The 23082-nt window shown below is 38.4% G+C and overlaps 1 protein-coding gene across 1 annotated transcript; it reads right to left on the reverse strand.

Moving 5' to 3' along the window:
* Positions 1–5760: 5760 nt before the first annotated feature.
* Positions 5761–22140, reverse strand: rel (v-rel avian reticuloendotheliosis viral oncogene homolog). Its single transcript, XM_044373365.1, has 11 exons — positions 22013–22140; positions 21513–21551; positions 19461–19600; positions 19136–19284; positions 18360–18451; positions 10262–10402; positions 9255–9359; positions 8783–9001; positions 8523–8579; positions 8327–8401; positions 5761–8204 (listed from the first exon to the last, which is right to left on the reverse strand). The coding sequence occupies exons 1-11, from the start codon at positions 22017–22019 to the stop codon at positions 7306–7308; spliced, it is 1923 nt and encodes a 640-aa protein (XP_044229300.1). The 5' UTR covers positions 22020–22140; the 3' UTR covers positions 5761–7305.
* Positions 22141–23082: the final 942 nt, after the last annotated feature.

The following is a 23082-nucleotide window of genomic DNA, read 5'->3' on the forward strand; positions in this document are numbered from 1 at the left end:
CGCTGAGGACAAACTTTCACTACGTATGCACAGAAGCACAAACATGGCCGAGCATACAAACACAACATACTGAACATGCATGTGCATCCACACACTCATGCAGTTCATTAGAACTTTCTATTTAATCCTACATTAATGCAGTGCAACTCCTTGCAGAAGTGAAATGTCCTGACTGTGGAGGAATTACTTCATTGTCAATGTGAGGACATGTGGTCCTCTTAAATGTACCAATACACTAGATTTGATGTTGCAACACCTTATTTCATCACACAGATCAGTGCCATCTTAACCTCTTTTCACACATGGATTTATTAACTGTGGACCAGTAAGCGCTGGGTTAGGGATTCACTCCTAAACAGCGCAGCCCAGGGTTAAAATTTTCACAATGCTGTTTTAGAAATAAACCTGAAAATAAGCACTCTGGGAGAGGGATTAGTTAGCCTGAGGATAAACGTCAGGCATGCCAAATTTCATGTTGCAAGTCTGAAAAGGAAATGAAAGTCCTTGACCAAAAAGTGTTGCCCAAAAGGGTCTATAAAACCAAGTGGCTGCCAGGCCATGAGCTGCCAGTGTGTAAATACCATAAAAATAAAATTTCAGAATCTATTCATGAGCAGGGTCCTCATGGTCCTTATTGCCCCCTAATGTGATAGACTTAAAATGTCACATTTAATTGCCCTCCCTCGCTCCTAAACATGTCGGGGCATCTTCATTGTTAAGCTTGATGTTGTAATTATTGGTCATTCAAGTGTGTGAAGTGGAACATGCTGAACTGTCACATAATGAAGATGTAGTAATCACACAGGTCTATATCTTGTGCTTGAACCTTTGAACTGGTGCTCTCTCTGAACTGAACTCCGGTCAAGAAAAATATTACGCCAGTGACGTTCAGATGTCAAAACACTGATGTTCTGTCAGAGGGTCAATGGAGTAACCCATGTAAACAAACACATTGTGTGCATTGCCATCATTTTATCTACAGATTAAAGGCTAAAAAAGAGCAGCATTTTATTGACCTCTATGATCACTGGTATTTTCTGGTGGTGTTTTCAATGTTTTATGAGCCAGTTACAGTAGATAACTTTAACAAAACTAGCAAAAATATGATTCCTTCCATCAATCTCTTTATGTCTGAGAAGACAGCTACACTAATCAATATTTTTATATGAACAATATGTCAAATGGATTTGTGTTATGTGAAAGGTCTCTCATAGTAAACCAACAGAATTATCACCCATCTCTGCAGTACCCCTCAGCTCTGCAGAGTATTTTAACTTTTTTCAGCTCATTGTTTTGGTTTTACTTCACTGTTTTGGTTCATTCTCGAGTCACCACTCTCATCAATCTCATTTCCAGCTGTAGCAAAAAAGCTCATAAACCCACTGTATGTTACCTGTCCAGCTTAAAACATAAGACAAAGTTAGCAACTAGCTGGTGAACAAAGTGGAGCATTTAGCAGCTGAAGAGCAAGATACATCCTTCCGAGATGGTGGAGACCAAACTCGAGCTAAAAGGAGAGTGAATGGGATTTATGTTAGTCAGGTGGCCAAAAACACAACTTCAAATCAATGCTAATGTTGCTTCATGTCTCCTGGGTGTGGCAATGGTTTGCTAACACATTAGCCATTTTAACAAAACGATATGTTTGTGTTGCTCTGACCAAAAGTGGCCTTAAACTTGTCTAAGCTATACTGTATTAATATTACTACTGACATTAGAGATTTTAACTGATAGTTGAGGTCATTAAGTTTCAGTTAAACAAAGTCAAATATATTGAATTGAAGCTTCAATAACAAATAGTGTCTGCAAATAAGTTGGGACCGGTGAACTGTGGTGGCCACGCTACATGTGAGCAAGTATTAGTAGTTTTCTTTTTTAACACTTGTTTTCATACAGCACACACTTTATTATTGACAGTTTGTTTGCTAATTTGAGTGCACGCATTTTGGTTAACATTCTGTCTTTGATATTTCTTATGTTAAATCCTGATTTACCGTTGTCTTTTGTTTCATGGATCCGGCGAGTCCTACCTCTGGCCAAAAGAGGCAGCACTGGTAAAGATGGCCTCTTATACTGTGGCTGGCAGGAAGTGGAAGAGGCCAACCGGGCATGTCAGAGGGGAGTCTGCCTTTCGGGATCCAGTTAACTTCAGTTACTTTAGGACTTTAGATTTATTTTTCTTGCTTTTGATGTTGGTTGGGTTGTAAATAGTTTCTTGATTTAAATCTTTGTTGAGATTAGGGTTAATTTGTGTTATAGAGTTAATTGTTTATTCCTGCCCCCCTTGTGTGTCTGTGTAGGCTAGCCAGTGTGTATACAAACCCCCCTTTTTTTTGTGTCATTTGTCAGGTCTGTTATGTTGAGTTCATTTTAGGTTGCTGTTTGTTTAGTTGACCTCAATTTGAGTTAAAGGGCCCTAGTTTTTGAAATTACTTTCCTCTAGTTTTTTCTATTTTTGTATATTGAAAAAAAATAATTTGTCAAGTTGAAATTAAGTTGTAAATAAATTACTAATTTTTGCTTTATACACCTTGTATTCTTGAGTTTTACTGCTTGGTCCCTGACATGAACCAAAACCAAAAGCCCGTGAGCAGATTGTTGACAGTATCCTGTGCACTGAGGCTAAATCAGGGTTCAATGTGGTTCCTTTCAACGAGACAGGAAGGAAGCTACAGCATTTCACCTCAGTCTCCCAATACAAGAGAAAACAAACATCTCCAATGTAGCACATCCTGAGTTCCTTGGTAATGACGCTTTAGGACACACTGTTTGTAAAGTACCTTGGCGATACAGAATGCAGAATTTTTCAAGAAATGAGATTAGGATCAAAATGTTGCTTTGTCACCCAATCAACATTTATTGCCTAATTGTGATGTAAATGTGAACAACACTGATGTGAATATGAAACTGTACAAGAAATTCACAGCGTCATCATGACCGTCATTAAAAAATGTTTACACCAGTGCAAGAAACATTTTTTGCATTTGCGAGAAGACATTTTCACCTTGTCAGACATTAAAACTCATGATATAATAGAAAGCCATAACATGATGACTTTTAACTTTGATGTGTATTTAATCACACTCTTCACATCTACAGTAGTCAAAGCTAAAAAAAACCCTTCACATTGGTTTTCTAATCTTTTGACTGCCATGGGGTGCAAAAGGTATAAATACTGCAACCTAAATTCAGATTTCTGAGTTTTTTAAATTTAATGTACGAATAATAGCTTCACACTTTTGTGTATCATAGAAATGTGTCATGCTGGTCATCTAAAAATCTCTTACCAGAGGTACTTAAAGCAAATAAAACCCCTAAATCTCAGCATGCTCCAGCAGCAGACTCTGAGATTTCAGGTAGATATTTAAAAGGTAATTCTTAATTCTTGACACCAGATTGTTGAAACTTTGAGGTAACGATCAGTTTCACATGTGTCAGAATTGCACGTCATTTCATGTAAAATTACGTGTAAAGCATCTAGTTCAGTTTGAAGCCCAGTGTTTAACAGGAGATGACATAACAACTGTCTTTCCTAGATTTGATCAGTTATTCATATAAGTCATAACAAAGGCATGATATAGATTATCATCTGTTTTTGGTTGCCAACATCTCATGCAAATAAAAAATCTGAGCTGATAAATTTCAAGTAAGTTGCATTATGATGCTATAGAGTATTTAATTGATTTATATATTTATTTTAAGAGGAACTAAAAGGAACATTTCTAGAGAGCTGTTAGGCGTGTCTGCACAATACCATACTCGTCTTCGAAACCACATGAGTAATACAACTAGAGATTAAGAGAAGCAACCCTTTGTTTAGTAGTAAACACACAACTGTTACTTAAAGCCAAGCGCCAGCATTTACTAAACTCTAACATTAACCTCAACTAGAATACACATTTAACATTAAAGATAAAAAATGAAATCAAGTATTTTAACATGTAAGTTGGTATATGCCACAAAATATGTTTAATATATAATGGTTTTTGATCTTAGAAGTAGAAAATAAAAGTTGTTAAGAGACAGGCCTGTTAATAACAATGTAGAAGTTTAAAAAGTGTTTGGGCCAAACACTGTATCCACTTACGTAGCCAGCATTGCTCAATGGTAATAACTATAATTGTCACCACATTTCCTTTATTGGGTAATTGGTGACTTCTAGTTTCACCCTTATTCTACACAGAAACCTGATAATTCAGAGCCTTAAATAAAAGCGAAATCACAATTTTTTCACAAAATGGACGTCTCTGACATAATAGCAGACACACAATATTATCCGATAGTATCCATTATTCAAACTTTCACAAGATTTCCCTGTGACTGCCTAAACTAGTCTCGCACACTCAGGGGGTAGTTAATAAGGGTTTAGGATTTACTGAATATATTTGATTATGCTTAAGTAGTTTAGTAAGTTATTTTGTAGTCTTGATATCAGGACTAATATTATTTTACTGGTGCTTAAGCTGTTGGCTTTCTTCTTCTGCTTTCTCCTTTTGGCAGATTTCTTGTCAAACCTGACATAGCACAAAACATAAAACACAATCTTGAAGGCAGCAGTTTCTTAAAAATGTAAAAGACTCAAAAGTAATGTAATCATTTATACATTTATAGTGTTGAAAGAACCAATCACTTCTTACATTTGTGTATGGACATGAAAACAAAAGGTTTCACGGGTGTACCACAACAACAGGCCACAAAAACCAGGTTTCAGTCTGGCTTACTTTGGATTTTTCATGTTGTTTTGTCTGATTGAGAAGAAAGGGAAGAAAATGTTTCAACCATGACCAAGATCATGCTGGAAAGTCATCTGAGGGCAGGCCTGGTGCAGCTTAAACTGAAAGTGCAAAGTCATGTGGCTCAATCTACTCATCACTTTGTTGAGACTTGCTTGAGTCAGAGTCATGAAGACATGCTTCACTGTCAGGCTATCAACACCTTATTATCTCCAACAGAAAAACAAAAAATCACACCTGACAGCCAGAACTGTCTTAAACAGTACATTTTACACACTACAACAAACATAAACTCTTATCTGTAATGTGGTAGTATTGTTAACAATGTGGAAATTTAGCTTCAACCTTGTACATGGTGATATCTCTCATCTTCCCATCCCACAAATGGTGTTGTTTTTAGTATTTAAGATCAAAATGACATTAGTCAAGACCTAATTAAAGTTCAGTGATGATGTTCGATGGCTTCTTGTAAAGGAAATTGTGTTCTATTAATTGATGATGTCATATAGGTCACTTAAACAGACAAAAGTCACAGGTGCCTATCAAAAATATTATAATTCCACCTATCAGAATTATTGTAGCATTATTTCAATGTTGATGTGTTATGAAAAGTAATTTAAAACAAAATCCTATAATTTTCCAAAAGTAAAGGTTCTCAAGTATTTTAGATGTAATGGATTTTACATTTTTTAATTATTATGCATTTAGACATGAAGAATGTGAGCCACCATATCTTGATATGATAACTTAGCGCAATATTATCATGTATTCTAATTGAATATATGAACAGATCATTCATGAAAAAAATACTTTGTTCAGTGGCATTGTATATGTATGATAATGCTCTCTGAGGTGTCCCAATATAGAGAATAGAGCACTGAACCATTTTTGATCTTATATCAAGACATCTTGTTGCTTGTTGCCTTATCACTTGTATAAATGTTACGTATGTTTGCATGGGGAGATCATGTATACAGTGTAAAAGATATCATATAAAGGTAACAATTAAATGACAAAAAATCTGGAATAAGACAGAATACATTTATTAAAAACTGATCCTGTAATAAAATTCAAAACATATCCAATCTTACAAAGTAGTCATCAAAATATTTACGTTCATTTAAGACAAAGAAGACTCTTGGAGGGTATACAGGTGATATACATCACGTTAGTATGAGCTAGGCTAAAGATGACAGACCAGCCCTGCTTAAGTGCCAGTGTTTGTCCATCATCAGTCACGTGTCCGATCAAAATGTCCTCGAGCAAGACGCTCTGTGAGGCTAAATGAATAAAAAAAACAAGAAAATACAAAACTGACATCTGTATCTGTAAAACATCTGTTAGAAATGCTCTGAGAACTCTGGATAACACATGTGATCACTGGTATGACATAGTCATTACAAAGGAAAGACACCACTCAATGTGCTTCCTCCCACTTCCTCAATGGAAATTTCAGTACCTCGCCAGTTCTTGAGTGCTTCAGCATGGTTATAGCTTTCACTCTCAAATATGGCTAACATGTATGTACAGAGTGCACTTAACAGCAAATGCTCTGATAAAAAATCAATAAAACAGTAACACACCTTAGCTGACATGTGTAATACGAAAGAATCCTTTACACAGCAATAAAAAATAAACCCATGACAACAAGAAATTTCCTCTAATGTACTTTCAATATGCCATCCATTTACCCCATTTTCTTTTTCAAGATTAAACACCCAAACAAAACATTGATTACTATACAATATGTTTAACGTGAATCCATCTTCACATGAGAAAAACAAAGAAAGAAAGTAGTACATTCACTTCTTCAGAACCTTTGTCTTGGAAACCATCAATGTGTCCTTTGGTGAGATCTTCATCATTACAACCTCACACATCGTTCATTGACATAAAAATCTTAACCTTGCAGAAATCAGCCAAACTCCTGTGAGCTCAGTTTTCAAGACTAGTCTGAAGAGCATCTACAGGGAATCGACTAACACCAGGACCTGGAAGCTGAGCCAATCAGTGAATTAAGCAGTGTGAATAAAATTATGATTAAACTTTGCACCTCTTGAAATACCCCAACTGTTCAGAGAGTAAAAGTTGGAGTGGAACTGGTAAAGAATTGCACAGTACACTAATCATGAACTGGGGCTTTAAACAAGGTGTCTTTGATATATAAATGAAGCAACATTCTGAAACTGCATGGTCTATTTGTTGTGTCAAATTTACCAAGAAACCAAAATTTAGTCAATAGTTTTTTGGAGAAAGGTGTCTTTCTAGATTAATAGTTGGAAATGGAAGTGCCACCTTTAGCCAATCAAATGTAGAGAGTATTCTTGGTGATGTCTTTGCTAAAGATGGAACTAGGTAGTAATCAGTTGTAACACCTAGAAACTATACCTTTTTCTGTTTGTGGGTCCAATAGGCTGCCAGTAATTTTGGCACGAATGTACCCAACCCAAGCAAATGCCCACTAAGCCTTACTGGGCCAGAATGGATGAGGCAAAATTTCTAGCTTTGCAGGCTTAACAAGACTGATGTAATCCTTGGCACTGCTTCTGTTTATTTCTTGATGCCAACAATGTCATTCCTTGTAGTCACTGTGCCGACTTGATTTGAGCCAGTCCGCTAAATTTGCATAGTGGCCATCGGCGGTCATGCCATTCTGTGAGAAAGGATTCTGAAGATTTTTAAGAGACTGGTTGTTTCCACTACCGTCTTGCCTCATAGGATCCATGTTGGTGCCATTGCTCATAGGACGAGGAAGCAAGTTGGTGTACGTGTTTCCTTGGCTTTCTCTTGGGGAATGCATGAGGGAAGTATGGGACTCTTGTACCACTGTGATCTGGGGCTCTTGTTTCAGCTGGAAGCCAGTCTGAGGCCCACCTCCCACCAGGTTCTTTAGAAGTTCATTCCCCTCCATTCCCTCTAGGAAGGGGAAGGAGCTCAGCCCCTGTGACCCCCCTCCACCTCCAGGTACAGACCCATTAAAGGTGTTCTGAACTGGATTGGGGGTGCTGAAATTGGGCCACATAGTCTGGAGACCCTGGTTCTGGCTCCCTAGATGGTTCTGGGCCCGGGTGTCAGAGGTGAGTTCCTCTCTTTGGTGCTGCATGTGGAAGAGATGCTGGGACTCTGACTGGCTCATTACAGGAGCCTGGGGGACTGTGTCCAAGCACTGCAAGTCCCTCAGGTTGAGCTGAGGGAGGGTGTTACTGTCACAGGTGTAACCAGACACTGGAGTTGACTGCTGTTGCCTACTGCTATTAAGACGTGGCAAATTGCTCATGGCACTTGCGGGATTGATGGTGACCGTATCCATTGAGAGTGCTGGGTTGGGATTTGCCCATGAATGGTTGACTGGCACATTAGGAGCCTGTGATGTCATCATTACATTCTGAGGGCTTGGTTGGTAGGGTTGGTTGAATATGGCAGGTTGTTGCTGCATTGCAGGCTGTTGCCTCACGTACATGTTGCTGAGGTCTGGAAAACATGTGATGGCTTTGAGTGTGATTGCAGGGTAGTATTATCCTGATCTGGATGAAATGTTGTATTTGGCTTAACATCATTTGCTATTTGTGGGAAACCAAGTATAAACCAGTTACCTTTCTGCATGTGACTCATGGTACTGTGTGGCACCGCCTTTGGCCTGTTCATAGCCAGACCAACAAAATGGCCAGCTAAAGGTGTAGAAAGGCAAAGAAACCATGTTAAAATACATAAATGTGTATTGACTTACTGAGGACGTGCTCATACATAGGATGAATTGTGCTCTACTATATTTAGTATCATAACTCTTACCTGACATCTTCATCAAGTTTCCTCTTCTCCGCTTTTTCTCATTATAGCCATAAGGGTCTAAAGGAAACACAAAAAATATCACAGATATGAAGGATGTGTGGTATAAGATCTACCCAGGTCTACTGACATGACTAAACTTTTCATCTATCAACCTGAATTTAAAAGTGGGCCTTCTTTCCTGGATACTATCAGACAAAGAGGAATGGCGGCGACAGTGCAAGTTCACTTATCACAAAATGAAGATGATGATCACTGCTCACCTTTGTCATCAGGCAGATATCTGAAATCCAGTGGTTCACTGACTTCCTGATCGGACGGTCGGCGCAACTGCATGTGCACGGTGACAGAGTCTGTTATGGAGGTATTATAGAAGGGTGGAGTCTTGAAGACGATAGCCACTTGGCGATGAACATCAGCTTGGGAGAAGGAGCCTTTGGCCTCCCAGCCATCGGAGGAGAAGAATCTGACCTCAATGTCATCTGGAGGAAAGAGGGATGATGGGATGACAGGAATGGAATATTGAATGAACATGCAAAGAGATGAAGCACTATGACTATGAAAAGCAAAATTCGTGATATGAAAAATGAATGGAAAATGGATTGAATGAAGATGCAAAGAGATAAAATAGAAGCAGGATAGATAAAAAAAAAACCTGATTACACCGTAAAAAGAACATAAAAGCGTGGAAATGCTTATCAATTAATTCCAAATGTATTCAGCACATCCATGTACCTTTCTGCACTTTGTCACACAGTAAGAAGATCTCATCCCCTCCTTTTACACAACCACTGTTCCTGTTGACCCGACAGATCCTCAGCTCTGCTGTGTTTGGGGCCCCTGATGATGCAGAAACACATGTTGTAAACATGCAACAAAATAGACAAACAAATCTGACAAATCAGATTGTATACAACTGAGATGCTAGTTTTTTTTTCATATAGAAAATGTCAGAATCTACTTTTACTTTATCTACTTTGTTAATGCACTGTTATGACAACCAGCTGAAGTGGCTCAGTGTAGCTGGTTTTATATCTGTCTCTGTTTAGAAGAAGACCACATTCAGTTTACAGTTGAAGCCTCACCAGGTTGAGTCACATGTCACATGCCTCCTGTCAGAAGAGGAAGTGCTCCATGGTAACGGTGTTGTTTGAGTGTTAACTTCCCCTTTCTCGTTGGTGTGTGAGGAACACTAAACTAGTTCACCAAGTGCAACACTTGAAACTTGTTGAGAGAATATCAACTGGACACACGTACACAGGTCTTGCAACACACACTTGTGTTCAAAGACGCTGCAGCTACAGGCACGTGCAAAGTGCAAACACAGTTATGTGTGTCACTTGCCCTATTGCATGTTTTATTACTATTAATTATAGTAGCAATATTATAGGATTCAATGGCAAATTGCACTGTTCCATTATAATCTTAATGCTGTTTCTCTTTTAATTTTTAATTTGTGCAAAACAACATAATAAATGTCTTAACAGTAATTCTGGGAACCATTTAATTGGTCCAATTAAAATGTCATGCAAATGTACATTATCACAAAATATTAGCTATTAGCAGCTTTCATGAATGAAATATCATCATCAGCTCCAACATCAATTGTACCCTAAGGTGGACACACCTAACCTGAGGCAGCCTGTATTCCCATAAGGGCAATTATATAGCAATTACATGATGTTGCCTAACGTGAGGTCATCATGAACACAGTTTGATGTAGACAGGGCTCAGCCACTCACTGTTGTCGTAAATGGGGTTGGTGACAATAGGGTTGAGTGCTTGGTTGTAGTGGCCAGTCTCATCCTGCAGGAAGACCTGGATACACAGGCGAACCACGTTCAAGTCGTACTCCTCTGACTGCAGGAGCTCCTCGCGTGGCACTAAGGTAACACACACACATAGAGATGAATGTCATTATCACAACCAGATGAGAGTGCTTTATAAGACATTGGTTGACATTGACTGACATAAATAAGCAAATTAGCCAAAGATCACTTACATTACAGAGCTTATGCTTTGATATTAAACAAACATGTTTTGTTGTTAAAGGTTCAGTTTACCCAAATAATATTAAGTTGCCAAAGTTACACATATAAAAATGTGTAAAATTACAAGTTACTTGTACTTAATTACAAGTTACTTGTACTTAATTACAAGTAACTTGTAATTAAGTACTTAATAATAGTATCATCAGCAAAATTTACTTAAAATAGCAAAAGTAAAAGTGCTTGTACTTAAAAAGTACTTAATGTTGAACCTATAATGGCCCCAGTTTTAATGTGTAAGTAGCTATCTATAATAAATAGTAAATCTATAAAAATGCATCATATTTTAGAAACTTACATGTTTTTTTTTGTAAAATTGCTAAATCTGTAACTATAGCTGTCAAATACTATATGTAGTGGAATAAAACATACACATTTCTTGATTTAGTGTAGTAGAAGTACAAATACTCAAATTCAGTACAAGGACCTGAAGTCTGTACTTAAAAACAGTACTTGAATAAAGTTGGTTACTTTTCACCACTGTCCGTCTCTGAGATTCCTGCAGTCACACCATTTAAATGGGGGTGAATAAAATTTTATTTGTGGTCTCAAAGCACTGAAAAATGACTTTAAAAACTCAGCAGCAATTTGTCCATCCAAAAAACAAATTTCTCATTACTGTGAATAATCCACAGACCCTGCAGGAAAGAATTTTCCCTGGAACTACTTTCTACTGAAAAAATAATCACTATCAAAAAAGTTAAATGCAAGGTCTCTGGATTATCTTGAGTAACCAGAATACTGTTTCTGAAAATACACTTTACTTTTACCACCATAAACAAATGACAGCAGATGTTTCAAAGATGGATATCTCAAAAATGGTGAACTGATCCTGTATTATCTCTTGTGCTCTAATGCAATTTGTAAACTGGGTTTAGGGGTGTTCACCCTCCACTACTTCACTTATTATGGGACACTGTAACAACAATATAAGCATGCAATCAATATAACTAATGATCAAAGATAATTTTAGAATAATACAATAAACCAAATGTAACCAAAGATATAGATGATCCTCTATAATGTTCTCATGGTCGTGTCAGTCAAATCTGTAAGCTGTACCCAAAACCTCAAGTTTGGATCAACATAAACACGTCACAGATAAGCTTATTCAAGCTACCTAAGCGGCCTACATTCTCATCTGCACACACTCACATACACACACACACACACACACATGTTCAAGCGTCACACATCCCACCCCCAGAGGCAACACACACAAACACACACCTTGCAGGGAGAGCTATTACTGAGAGACGCCCACACACCAACACACACACCAGGCTTTCACATCTGCCTACTTTCTCTTCCTCCATCTCTCAATTTCTATCTTTCGCTCTCATGTCGAGGCCATCCCCACCTACAATTTGTCGCCACGGTGACGCTCGGCAACGTCACCTCAGGGTGGAAAAAAATGTGTGTCTGTGTCTGTGTGTGAGACAGAGTCTGCACAACATAGAGACAGCAGTTGAGACTCCCTACATGACTGACCATGATGGCTCCTGACGTGTATGAAAGTGGTGGGACAGGACAGAATCTCAAGTTAAATCTCTTTGCTTTTACTCAAATCCTTCATAATGTGTTTCTCCCTTATTTAATGCTGTTTCAAAATGTGAACACCAACAGTACAATATCAAAATGTGTTTTTTACTCTTCCAAACATACTCCATGGTGATAATATGTGCATATTCTTCACAGAAACACTTAAGCATACAACAAAAAACTTCAGTGCAGTTACACATGAGATGTTGGGAAACTCCTCATCCTTACTGAACGTGAAGATTGACGTGTGCAGTGCAAACAGCTAGCTAGGCATTTTTCCTGCTCTGTCTCTGCATGTACGGCTGGCACCAGCCATTTTTCCTCTCGAGGTTCAAGTTCAAGTGAAGTCACAGGTCATTAGTGTTTCTGCTTAGTCAGAAGTCATCAAAATTGTGACTTGAGTCAGACTTCAGTCCATTACTGTGTAGTTAACAAGCAGGGGAAAAAGCAAAAGAAATGCTAACAGGTTATCCCCACATCTACTTGTGCATCTCTGAAGACAAGCAATGTGTATCTATGTGAAGGTTCAAGCTTTGTTCACAAGCTGAACAAAAACTGAAGTTTAAAAATGACAAGTTGCATTTTTATGGTGAGTAATATGAACTCTTTGCTGACCAGGAGAAGTGGCTTCCTGAAGTCTATGAAGACAATCTAAAGAGTTTAGAAGTACTGTATGTAAAAGAGTATGTAAATTTTTGACGTAGCATTACTGGAGTATACAGCATTTACCAAATGAGGAGTTCCCTTTATGTTTCAAAGGAAAGGGTCCTCTAGTTGTGCTCAGATAAGTTTTAACATTTAACATTTCTGAAAACAGTGATTATCTTTATTTGTTTTAACTTTAAGACCGAAATAAAGATCAGTCATCACAAAATAAGCACTTCATTCTTATGAAGCATATGACATTTCTGTCTGGACAGCTGCCAAACAATTTCATGAGTAAATCAAATTATTATGTCAAGACATAGCAGGTGCTTGCTTTCTTAGAACATATAAATAATTTAATACAGTGTAATTTTAAATGTGCTTCTTTAACATTTTTCCCAGAGGCAAGTATGGGTGAAACCACATGGCTTACAGTATCTATATGCATGAATGCTCATTGAGTGGAGGAGTTTGGGTGTCTTGAACAACAACAATGACACTGTGAGGATTAACCCTATATTCTGGGGGAGCAAATGGTCTCTCTATAACCATAAAATTATGCTGCTGCTGCATCTTCTATTCCAGATTTCTGTTTGGTCATCAGGTTTGCCTGCTGTAGGTGGAAAAGACAGACACACAATGGAGAAACTGAAGGAGGGAGAAATGAAGACTTGCTCGTGTATGAAAGCGGAACTGTCAGAGTAAATACCGATGGAACATACTATGTTGGTCTACATGTGTGCGTGAGTGTTTGTGGAGTATGTTATTGTGTAAGACAGATGCTGGACAGGTGCAGGAAAGTGGGTTGTGAGTAAGAGAGCAGGTAGTGGTGATGAGCAAATGTGTGTGGGCTGAGAGTCATCGGGCAGCCTGGCTGCAGCTGCATGGGACGAGACCATTGGCTATGGTGGTAAAGGGGGCAGCGACGGCTGGGGGGTCGGCAGTGGGCGGGGGGGTGGTTAGTGTGAATGTGGGAGCAGAATATGAGAGTGAGAAAGAAGGGGAGGCAGGTGCCAAGCTTCACCACAAACAGCCTCTCCACTGCATGACTCACAATTAACCAAGTTGACACGCAAATTTCAGTTTGTGTGTCTTACTGAGGTTGATGGAATGACTTCAGAACCATTACTTCATATATATATATATATATACCTTTACTGTACTATAAAACTACTGAGTGTAGAATTTTAACATTTTAGATTTCCACACCATCAGTTTTCCTTGGAAATCTGCAGGATTTCTTATCGCACATAGGGAATTGCTTTAGGGTACAAAAATTGAAGAGGAGGAATTTGGGTACAAATAGTACAGAAGTATTCTAGCAATGGCAACTGATACAAAGAGTAAAGGACCACTGGAAAAACTACAACCAGCAACAAACAGGACAAGTGGTGATATCTTCGTTGCGCCTGAAAGCATTTAGTTTTATGGAACGGTTTTTATGGAACTTGCTACCTCCACTGATACAACTCTCCATCATTATCTTATATACTGACGTAACACAATTAATTTACAAATGATAATGTGAATTTAAAGAATAATTTACATACATTTTTTGAAGTAGCTTTGGGCTGCTTACTCAGAAAGATTGTACATTACTTGTTACTTCTGTAGTAATACTATTACTAACTTATTACTCAATAATAATGGTACTTTTAGTTGTACTCGCAAAACAGTGGTAATCCAAATGAAACTCAATAGTTCTTCATTATAATATTCCTCCACAGCACTGACCAACTAGCCCCCAGCACTGCCTTTAAGGTGATGACCCACAACATCAGAATAGAAATAATATGTTTGTATGGGATCAAACGAGGGTCAATAAGATTTGGAGCTTGTGGAAGTTGAGAAATCCTTACAAATTCTGTAGTTGTAAATCACCCTTTGTAAGAAAGTTTCAGCCTAAAAGTCTTTACTCAGATGTTCATGAAAGCACTTCTTTTTTTCTCAATGTCTTCTTGTGGCCTCACAGTTGATAAAACTACACATCCTCTCCACACCTTCACAGACTTGAATTTGTCACGCAGTCTTTGAGTCTGTTCACAGTTTTACAAAGGGCCATCTACAGCCACAAGCTTTGAAATTTTTTTAAACATCATTCCGGAAGCTTTTTGATCCTTATTTAAGCCCATCTCTCTCTCACTCAGTAATATAAAAGTTATGAAATCACTATTGACTGTTTCTGCCCCTCCTGAAATGAACAAACATTTACCACCACATGGTAAGATTTGGTAGGAATAGTAATAAAAACATTACCACGTCACACACTCCACGCACACAGTAGGCAGTTCTGTGTCATCACTGGTAAAGGCGAGGTCAGACTACATGTTTAGGTTTTTACTACTAGGCAGTGATCTCATCATGGCTGTAATCTCATTAAATATAAGATATTCAACCTACAAGTACACCAATGTAGCTCAGGAGGTCAGGCGATTTGTGTAAAAGTGGTTAGGTGCAAGTGTGTTGGGGTGAGGGGAGGGGGGAGGGAGAGCGGGGGGAACTTATCTCCCCCGACACAGGAAGCAGCTGAGTTTCACAGCAGAAGTGAGCTGAAGAGAGGGGAAGGTTTGAGCTATGTGAAAAAGCGGCCCATCACATGTGGCAATAAAACACTACGCTTGTAGTGTAACATGTACCTGCAACCTGACCAGCAATCACTCAGCTCTTATATCTGTACCTTCCACTTAGCGTTAGAGGACTATTTTATGTGCATCGTCATGATGAGACTCTCTTCGGTTGTTTGTAATGTTAGTTAATCTAGACATTAAAGATTATTCCACTGCTGCACTCAGTTTAAGTCAACAAGAGTAAAAGCTAAGCACACAAAAAAGAAAGTATAGGTTCTCACACAAACTGTCTTCATCCAACTTTAATTCCGCTCTCTCAACAACTTTCCTATTGGTAGATGGAAGTATGTTAAACACGGTGGCCCATTTCCACTCATGCTGGGTGATGATGATGATGTTTGATTACCAGAATGACTCTACTTGGAAAAAATATTAACAAGATTTCTTTTATGATCTCATCCATGTTGGAGGTCAAAGCTTGGGTTATCTGCTCAACTCCTCCCTGCACTCCCTTTCTAAATAAAGATGCAGAAAGCACGCCTTTTTAAAGAGGAACAGCATTAAGATAAGGAATTCTGACCCATTATTCGCACACTCGTTTCATCTATTAAATTCCATCTGTACTTGTAACAGTAAAGAAAACCTCTCCTTTAAGGAATGATGGTAAATGATGTAACAGACATGTCCAATGGGATAATTTTGTGCTCATTTATGTGCAAGAAATCTAAGATTTTCTCTTAGTCCCTGAAATAAAACAGCAACAACATTAAATGTTATTTTTCTAGCTAGTTTCTGGCCTTGGAAGAGAGTTAATAAAAATATACACAAAGACCACAGGGATCCTACATTGCAAAATCTTTGCACACTCTGATATGACAGCAAAGACGGTAACTGCAACTTGTACAGACTTAAATTAGTTCCTTAACTCTCTATTATATAGAGCAGTTAAAGAATAGAGATGTGGTTATATATGATAAAGGTCAGTAGTCAGAGCAAGAGACTAAAAATGTCAGCCAGACTTAGAGGTTGATATCACACAGGAGCCATTTATATCAGCTTCACATTTCTTGTCAGTCTTTGAGACTCTGTACTTTACTAGTACTTTATGCCAGACGTTGTGGCCTTAAAGGGAGTTTTAAAAGGACAGACAATAACCCTGATGATGTCATTGGTGTTATCTCGGATTGGGACATGGGCATTTACAAGGCAGGGAAGGTCAACGAAAGATGTAACTGAATTGCATTATGGGTAATGTAGGATCCCATTTTGACTGTTCTTTTTCAAAATCTGTCTCATGTGAGTCTCCCAACTTAATGAAAGAAAGATGCAAAATGGCTGCAGTGCCCCTTTAAAGTATCTGGCATGAACACTTTTGCAATTACAGAAAGTGATGAATCAAAACACATGAGTGGAATTACAAATATGTGAAATATGTGTGGTTCACAGGAGACTCTTTGGTTAATGAAATTAATTCCAATAGTCTCAGTCACCGTTTATTGCCACTCAGACCTGCCAACATGCAAATTTGCCAAGTGGAGATTTAAAAGTGTGAAATATAGTTTTTCATATCTATAACTGTAGATCAGAGATTAGAGATCAGCATCAAACATGTTGTATGTTTGAAAAGCAAAACATATACTATATGTGTTTGAATTAAACCTGGTAATAAGCCTTCCATTCCTTCTATAGTTTTACAGACCTGTAAAGTACCAAACCCTACTTTTATCATCATCTCTTAGAGCTGGGGAACCCCCCTTGGTCCACCCTCCCCCTTTTAATGAATCCTGCATTCCCAGCTCTCACGTGGCATCCTGCACTGTGCTGAATTGAGCAACTGTGACCAAGAATGGGGAAGTAGCTCAACGCCTGTTTGTACACGAGAACCGCTGTCTGTCTGCACAGGAGGACCGCAGAATGAAAAAGAAAGCGCATAGAGGAAATGGCATTACTGTAGATAGTGCGGCTTTAAGAGAGCGGATTTCTGTCTTCATGTTAGGAAAATCTTCTCGACTGCCTGAGAACTGGGTCAACCAGCGTATGAAAACAGTTCTTTTGAATTGTTTTGAACCTGTTTAACAGTAATAACAGCAGGAAAAGCAGCAGCAGCAATAACAACAGACACAGTACCTGCTACAGTAACACTGACAATAAACAACTGCAACTGTACCAATAACAGGAGAATTCAGATTTTTAGGTACTTTACCTAAATATGCAAAAAGAAATGTCAGTATATCCATGTTTTTTTTAAATTAGTTTGCTGTCTGACTAAACTGTGGGGCCCTCACAGATACAAATGTTACATATGCCAGTATGGAACAATTCCTGTTACATTTCTGACATAATTAAAAAATGTGCCTTTGCCAATACAACATTTTTGTTGCACTTGTGCTCTTATTTACAGTTATTATTTAATAATAAGTTAAATCAATAAGTAAAAGGAAAGTCATAAGGTTAGCGAACTGTCTCTGTAGTGTCAGTTACAAAGTAATATGTGTGTAAAGTTTGCTAACATTAGCTCACATTAGCAACCACAAGCTCCTGTTCACACCAGACCAAGTGCGACTGTGACATTAAAAACCCTGAGCAACGCTGTGCTTTATTGCTTATGAATTTAACTTCATTTTTAAGAGTAAGATTTTGTTATTTCTTTTTTCAAAAGTTAAGGCTGGAATTATTCTGCATTTTTTTAGCCATGATAGCAAGCCGTGTGGCTCTAAGGAGAGCAATGTAGGTCGGTAAGTTGGTCAGTCCACCACTTTGGTCCCGACTGAAATATCTCAACAACTATTAGCAACTGCTGCTCAAACAGGAGTAAACACTTTATTGGGGACTATTTTCATGTGTGGATTAATACATATTTGCTGCTTTTGTAAGCATTAACAACAGCAGGACGGTGTAAGCAAGACTGACTACAAACTACAGTGGCTTTGCTTACTGTAATGGAGGAACATGTCACCTGCTGTCAGTGTGATGTGTACTCCCCATTAGATGAAATCAGAAACAGACAAAATAAGGAACTTTGGAGCCAGAGCACTTACCGTTGAAGGGGTTGATGCCTCTGGTAATCCTCTGTAAGATTGCTTCCTTCACCTCCCTCCTCCTCACACACTGGATACCCAGATTCTGGAAACTGTGGGAATAATAATGGAACAATGACATGAGAAACTAGCACTATTGCAACAAGCTGTTACTATCAAAACACACAAGGTCACACTACATACTGAGTTGTGTATGAAAGTAATAAAGTAATGATGCAATCAATCTCAGCCATCTGGTTTTACTTGTAAAACACGGAATATCTAAATGTATCTCAATTTACTACTTCTAGGTCCATGAGGGAATTGCAAATTATAAACACCAAAAGATACTGACTCATTCACACTCTCACACACACATGCTCGAGTACACTCTCTCTCTCTAACACACAGCAAATATGGGTGATGTCACTTGGGGAATTCCCATATTGCCAGTCTCATTACAGACATGGTTTGACAAATATGCTTTGTGTGAGTGTGTGTGTGTTTATGTGAGAGATTTGCTTTGAGTTTCTTCTTCTGTATCTGAGAGGTCACCAATTTACACTCGATGCCTTCCGAAACCGCCAAGTGAAACGAGAAATACTGTTAATAGAGAGCAAATTGATTATGTTGTGGTGTCTACATGTACGACAGAGAGAGTTTGTGTTTATTTATTTCGATGATGAAATGCTGATTAAGACCGAGACCGTGGTGGTAATTAGTCTGACAGTGAAGTCAATGAATGCTATTGGAGAGGAGCGTTGTTGGACAGAGGTGACTGTGGGAGGTGAACTCACGCGATCACTCTGCGGTCCGGCCCAAACTCTGCCTCATAGTATCCGTCTTTGCAGTCCTTCCCCACCAGGTCATGCGGATGTGGTCGGTAAGGCTCGTTCTTCGTCACCAAATAAACACGCACCTTCCCCTTGCCGCAGTAATTCAGGATCTGAGGATGGAGAAGAGGAGGTTGTTTTAATTAATAGGTATATATATACAGATACACATACATTGAAACCAGAGGAGGCTGCATTTCTATACCCAAATGTACACTGTAAGTGTTTCTCTGTACATATGAATACATAAATCTTTGCAGTTTTAGAGGCTGAAGTTAAACTGACTGACCTGCAGACTGGGGTAGGTCCTGTTGTTGTCAGAGCTCTTCTCGCCGGGGATGCTGCCGGCAGAGCGACCCTCACACTTGTACCTGAAGCGCATTCCTCTCTGTTTGGGCTGCTCAAAGATCTGGATCTCTGGCTCGGCCACTAGAGGGGACAGATGATGAGAACAGTCAATGAACATACTTGGAGGAAAAACAAAACATAATTCACTGCTTTTTGTTGCTCCTGAGTGGTGCTGTCACTAACAAAACTATCAAATCTACTTTCATCAACAAAAACTCAAGGCAGGTAGAGTCAGCTCAAAGCATGAGTACCCCTGAGTTTTTATTACATATGACTGCTGAACAGGTTTTGATCATTTTTGTTTGAGTTAGTTCTTTGCTGGAATTACAAAAGTTCAGGATCAACAGGACGAACAGGATCAATAAGTCTAGCTTATTGTCACATTTACTGTATGTAAACAGTGATTTGCAGGTCACAAGACGTCTAAATGTTTTGGTTAAAACTGGGCAAAAAAGGCCTTTTGAGGGCATTTTGACACATAACAACAGGAAAACTCAGGTGTAACTAATGAAGAGCATCATAAATGTTATTAGTAACACCTGTTCTTTTCCTACTGTGAAAAGTCAAGATGTCTGCTGTGAAAAATTAATATTAATTGTTTGGCCTACCTAATGCTCAGATTTTAGAGCTGATGTTTAATTTTTTTCTCTGTATTTTGCAGATATGCCCAAAGGTTTGTTTAAAAGGGATATTTACATCCTAAATATGTGTTAAGCCTGAAGTGAAAAACCTGATGCTGGCTTCAGAATCCCACTGTCAACTATCTATGCTCCATGGAAAACATGACTTATTATATTATTTGATTACAGAAAGATGAGGCTGAAAAGGAAAGAGACTGATAACTGCTCTTTTTTAACCATGTTTCTTCATTTCTCCTTTTTGTTTTCTATAGTAAGCAGAACTTGGGCAGATGGTGCCTTAATCTGTGTACTGAACTGTGCCAATGTAAATGTCTGTTTAATTGATGACCTCATCCTAGTCCTGTTATTCTACTAAATTTGAATGTTAAAAAATATAAAGGTAATCTTCACAATTCTTTGAAAAATCGCAAAAGATTTCTCAGTTGATTGATCAAGTGAAGCTAAGGCAAACCTCACATACTCATCTAATAGTTCTGTTTCTGATAATCCAATTATATTTCAGAGTATAGTTAAGCTTCTAGTTGAAATTGTTTGCTAACACACTGTTGAAACTACAGTTAAATGTAACCTAGACATCTAAAAATATTTTATTTAACCAAATTCTGCCTGGTTGGATCTCTAGATGTCTTTTTAACTGCAAATCACCAATTTAGTTCAGTCAAGCCTCAGCTACGCTGCATCCAAAACAAAGCATGAAATGAGTTTTATCAGTCAAACTTTGATCCTTAAGCATGAAAAAAAAACCTGCCCCACATGATGCCTGTGTGAGAGGAACTAAAACTGATCCGGGAAGTGTCACTGTTTTTGGTATATAGTCTTTCAATGATTTAACAACACAAATATGTCGTTTTGTGGACATGACAGCCGAGCGACAGGCGCTCTGACCAAACTGTGGGACCTTCACACACATACAAATCTTATATAGGCCAGTATGGATCAAGTCCTGTTACATTTCTGACATAATCAAGAAATGTGTCTTTGCCAAAAAGCAGCTCAGCCATGTTCTGCCCTCTCTCATTTCTCTTTTTCACTCTTTTGCAGCTGCTCTACAACAGCAGCAAAAACGCTCCAAACCCAGAACTGAGATATGATGTAGCGCACACACACACAGACAATTTTATCACAATATAAATATCACCACAAACTATAAAGATGATGATTGGCCCTCGCAGACACTCACAGCACAGGTCATAAAAAGCAACGGAACTTGCTTACCAATAAAACAAAAATGAGGAAGTGAAAAGACACTTCAATACATTGAGTGATTTTTTGTATGTTTTTGGCACTTATACGCTTTGACTTGTGGAGACAAGCAGCTTATTTTCACACAAGCGATATCAAAATGTACTTACTTAGGTGTGGATCGTCCCCTAGCATGGAGGGCATAAGAACTGAGGAGGAAAATGTTGACATATAGGAACAAATTAGGCAATTATAAACACGAATAAGACACAAAATCCAACTAAATAGTATTGATAAAATTAAAAAAAATGATAATGTAGCACTTGAAGTGGTTTGCAGTGTTTAGCAAAATCATTCACTTCTACTAAAGCTGCGCTGTAAATCCTGACTCTGACTCCAATATCAGTCAATCATTGCAACAAGGAGGAAGTTTACTTAACTCATACAAATAGTGCCACATAGTATCATTTCACTTAGCAGTTAAACATTACTGTTGCTACTCTACATTTAAGCTTAACATATTCACATGAATCAAAAAGTTACATTTGAGTTATTACATGTTTTTAAACATCACATGCATGATTACTGCTATTTATTTCATTCTATCTTAATCTCTCATTCTGCAGTTCAGCATTGTTATTATACAGTAAACAAAGGTGTTGCTACTCACCGTCCATGGTGCACACTCACACACGCACACTCCCACTCTCAGACTTATCAGAGGTTATTGTCTCTTGGAGAACCCCGAGCTGAATGAAGTGACAGTGGACAGGAAAAGTAATATTTGTCAAAAGAGGTCTAGCCGGGAATTCCCCTCTGTCACCGCCCCCCTCCATCTGAACTGACCAATCAGAAGCCACCTGAGTCACAGCATCGAGCATAAAGGGGAAGGAGAATTAGAGATTAGACAGAATGTGGGGAAATATGGGAACTCAGTGCAGTGCTTTAAGAGTTTGGTAGAGGAAGGTGGTAGAGGAAGGCACATGACAGCAGCTTGCAGCTTGGAAAAAGACATTAGAAAGGTTAAAGGCATAAAAAAAGAGTCAAGCATCCTGTGGTCTACTGGATCTATATTCAACTGTAAGCAGTGCTGCAGACCTACTGCATGTCACCACATGCATCAGGTAGCACCTCACTCACTGTAAAGCATGGAGGCACCATCATACATACCTAATGTCGTCCAACACCGATGGTTAACATGATTTTATATATAAAGCATTTTTAAGTTAGCGGTCCACAATGAGCAAAAAGAAACTATGGAACCAACTTTGTTTTTTTAATCAAGACTTTGGGAAACCCAATGCTTTCACCTATGAGCCTCATACATTTGAGTCACAAAGCTAATTATCCGTTTTTATGGAAAATGTATACCTGGTGATCTTTAACAGCCCAGAAGGTTGTTTAAATGAATAATTTGACACTTTGGAAAATAAATGTGTTTGGTTTCTTGACAAGAGTTAGATATGAAGATTGATACCATTCTTAAATAGTATAAGTAAGATAAATATGTAGCCGGAGTTAGTGGTGCCATACCATTGGTCCGACAGCCCATTATTTCCGAAACCCCAATAGTTTGGAAAACTTCCCATTGGACCAAAAGCCCATTAGTCCAACAGACTGTTATCCCGAAAACAAAAGCCCAATGCTGCGAAGACCTGTTGCTCTGAAAATACACATTCCCCCTAGAGTTTTCTGCCCCTAATATCTTAGTGTATTTTGACATGCAAACGCGAAGATACC

The sequence above is a fragment of the Thunnus albacares genome, chromosome 14, assembly GCF_914725855.1.
Source record: "Thunnus albacares chromosome 14, fThuAlb1.1, whole genome shotgun sequence".
Lineage (NCBI taxonomy): Eukaryota > Metazoa > Chordata > Actinopteri > Scombriformes > Scombridae > Thunnus > Thunnus albacares.

Excerpts from the sequence above, each read along its gene's own strand:
- rel (XM_044373365.1), bottom strand. Across the intron at positions 19,285-19,460 it reads GGACCTACCCCAGTCTGCAG|ATCCTGAATTACTGCGGCAA; the intron begins GTCAGTCAGTTT and ends CTCCATCCTCAG. Across the intron at positions 9,002-9,254 it reads GTGTGACAAAGTGCAGAAAG|ATGACATTGAGGTCAGATTC; the intron begins GTACATGGATGT and ends TCTTTCCTCCAG.